This window comes from Rhea americana, unplaced genomic scaffold (assembly GCF_003343005.1).
Source record: "Rhea americana isolate MKP2758 unplaced genomic scaffold, rheAme1 scaffold_311, whole genome shotgun sequence".
Lineage (NCBI taxonomy): Eukaryota > Metazoa > Chordata > Aves > Rheiformes > Rheidae > Rhea > Rhea americana.
The window spans coordinates 16,889-18,833 of record NW_028186437.1 but is presented as its reverse complement, the minus strand read 5'-3'; the positions used below and the strand labels follow the sequence as shown (position 1 = coordinate 18,833).

General features: G+C 68.9%; 1 protein-coding gene across 1 annotated transcript in view; it reads left to right on the top strand.

The window, feature by feature from the left end:
* Positions 1-1,945, top strand: part of ZFPM1 (zinc finger protein, FOG family member 1) — a 27,404-nt gene that overhangs the window by 8,809 nt on the left and 16,650 nt on the right. The window contains exon 3 of the mRNA XM_085310162.1: positions 1,140-1,229. Coding sequence (XP_085166288.1) covers positions 1,140-1,229 — 90 coding nt within the window. The remainder of the gene's footprint in view (positions 1-1,139; positions 1,230-1,945) is intronic.

Sequence of the window (1,945 nt, the reverse complement as noted above, 5' to 3'; positions counted from 1 at the left end):
GCCGGCCGCGCGCCCCACCCCAGAGGTGGCTGCGTTTCAGGGCCGGGCCGAGCCAGTTCCTAGATATCCTCCCGGTTCCTTCCTGGGGAGGTGGGGGCGAATCCTAATCGGTTAATGTTTGCAGCGCCCTTTGCGATAAACGGCGGCGGGGCAAGGCTGCGCGGCGCTAATGGAGCCGCTCGGGCCCCGGCGCCGGAGAGGTGGCTCCAGCGAAGCGCCGGCTTCCTTCCTCCGCCGGGCACCGCCGGCGCGGCCCCCCGCAGCCCGAGGCTTCCCGTGAGCCCCCGGCAGCCCCCGGGCCGGGAGGGGGGGACCCCAGCCACGGGAAAGCCCCGAGCTCCCCGGGGAGAGGCGGCCCCGGAGCAGCGCGGCGGGCGGCCCCGCTCCYGCGCGGAGGAAGCGGGTGGCTCCTATCTGATCTGGGTGCGGGGCTGGGGGCGAGGGAGCTGGGAGCCCAGGCGGAGAGCTGCACCTGGCACTAGCCTGTTTTGATAAAAAGGTGATAGCAGAGATAACGCCGAGCAGCAATAACGGCCACTAAAGCTTTCAGCGCGATGGATAAAAATCAATATGCCAGGCACTTTGATTTATAGCCAAAAATAATAGGACTTTTATACCCGGTGATTGATTTATTTGATGTTAATCATTCCGCTTATCACCTGTATTAATAATCTCCGATGCCGGTGACGTCACCCCTGGGTGTTCTCTATGGCGCCTATCGATTGGGCTCTGCTCCGGTTATCCGCCCTGGACGCGAAGGCAAACATGTACTTTGGGCGCTAATCTTCCGCACTGTCATATGCAGATAGGCCGTATCTGCTGCATCTCTAACAGCGGCTAATGGAGAAAATAATTATCAAGTTGCTATGAATACGCCGCAAACAGAGCCGCGACGGGAGCGGGGCTGCGCCGGGGGGTCCGGGGTGGGACGGCGGCGGGGGGCCGGGGGCGCCGGGATGCGCGGGAACGAGCCCCGAGCAGCGGGGGAGCTGCCCGTGCCGGGATTTGGGCTCCGGGGTTCGGCCCCCAGCGCGCATCTCGGGGAGGGCGCTCCGCCTGGCCGGTGGTCCCGGCTCCGGCGGGTCGCCGTATCCGAAGCTCCCCGAGCGTGACGCTGTGTCTTCCCGCTCTTGCTGCAGAGGCTAAAGAYGCCCCGGAAAGTCCGAAGGAGCCAGAGAAACAGGATCCCGGAGAAAACCCTCCGGAGCCGAACTCCTGGAGCGGGCCAGGTGAGTGCCGCGCGCTCCCCGACGCGCCGCCGCTCGCCCGGGCCGGCCCCGGAGCCTGCCGAGGACTTTGCCACCTGGGTTTTTTTCCCGGCAGCTTCCCGGCCCTCGACCCGCCGGCGGGGAGGTGAGGAAGTGCAACGGGAGGGGCCCGGGCGCTCTTTCCCGAGCGCGGCGGATCCTGCCCCGGCGGAGCGCCGCCCGCGGCGAGGGGGGGTTTGCAGCCGCCGGCTTGCGTTTGCGCGCGCTGGCGAGGGCGCTTTGATAACGTCGGGGGCGACCGCAAGAAGAAAGCTGGAGCGGTTTCGCGATGGTTATCAAAACCCCAAGTAGCGAATGCAGCCGTCTATCACCGTCTCGCCATCTCCGCGCCGAGCCCCGGCCGCCGGCGGGGCCGCGGCACGGCCGGAGGCGCCCCCAGGCTCCGGCTCGCGCTCGGGGCTCCGGCTCGCGCTCGGGGCTCCGGCTGCCGCCGCGCTATCCCGGGAGGTGTTTTTCCAGCAGCCCTGCGGAGCAGCGCGTTTCCTCCCGCCGCAAAGGACGGGAAGGGGCGACCTCGGGGCCGGATAGCCGTCGGCCTCCGGGAGACGCGCGGCCGGGAGGCGGCGCGGGGGGCTGCGCCGTCCCCGGCTCCGTGCCCGCTGTGGCTCCGGCCCCGTGCGCCTCCCGCTGCCGAGATGCCCGGCGCCGGGGCGAGGAGGGGATGCCACGGTCCGGCT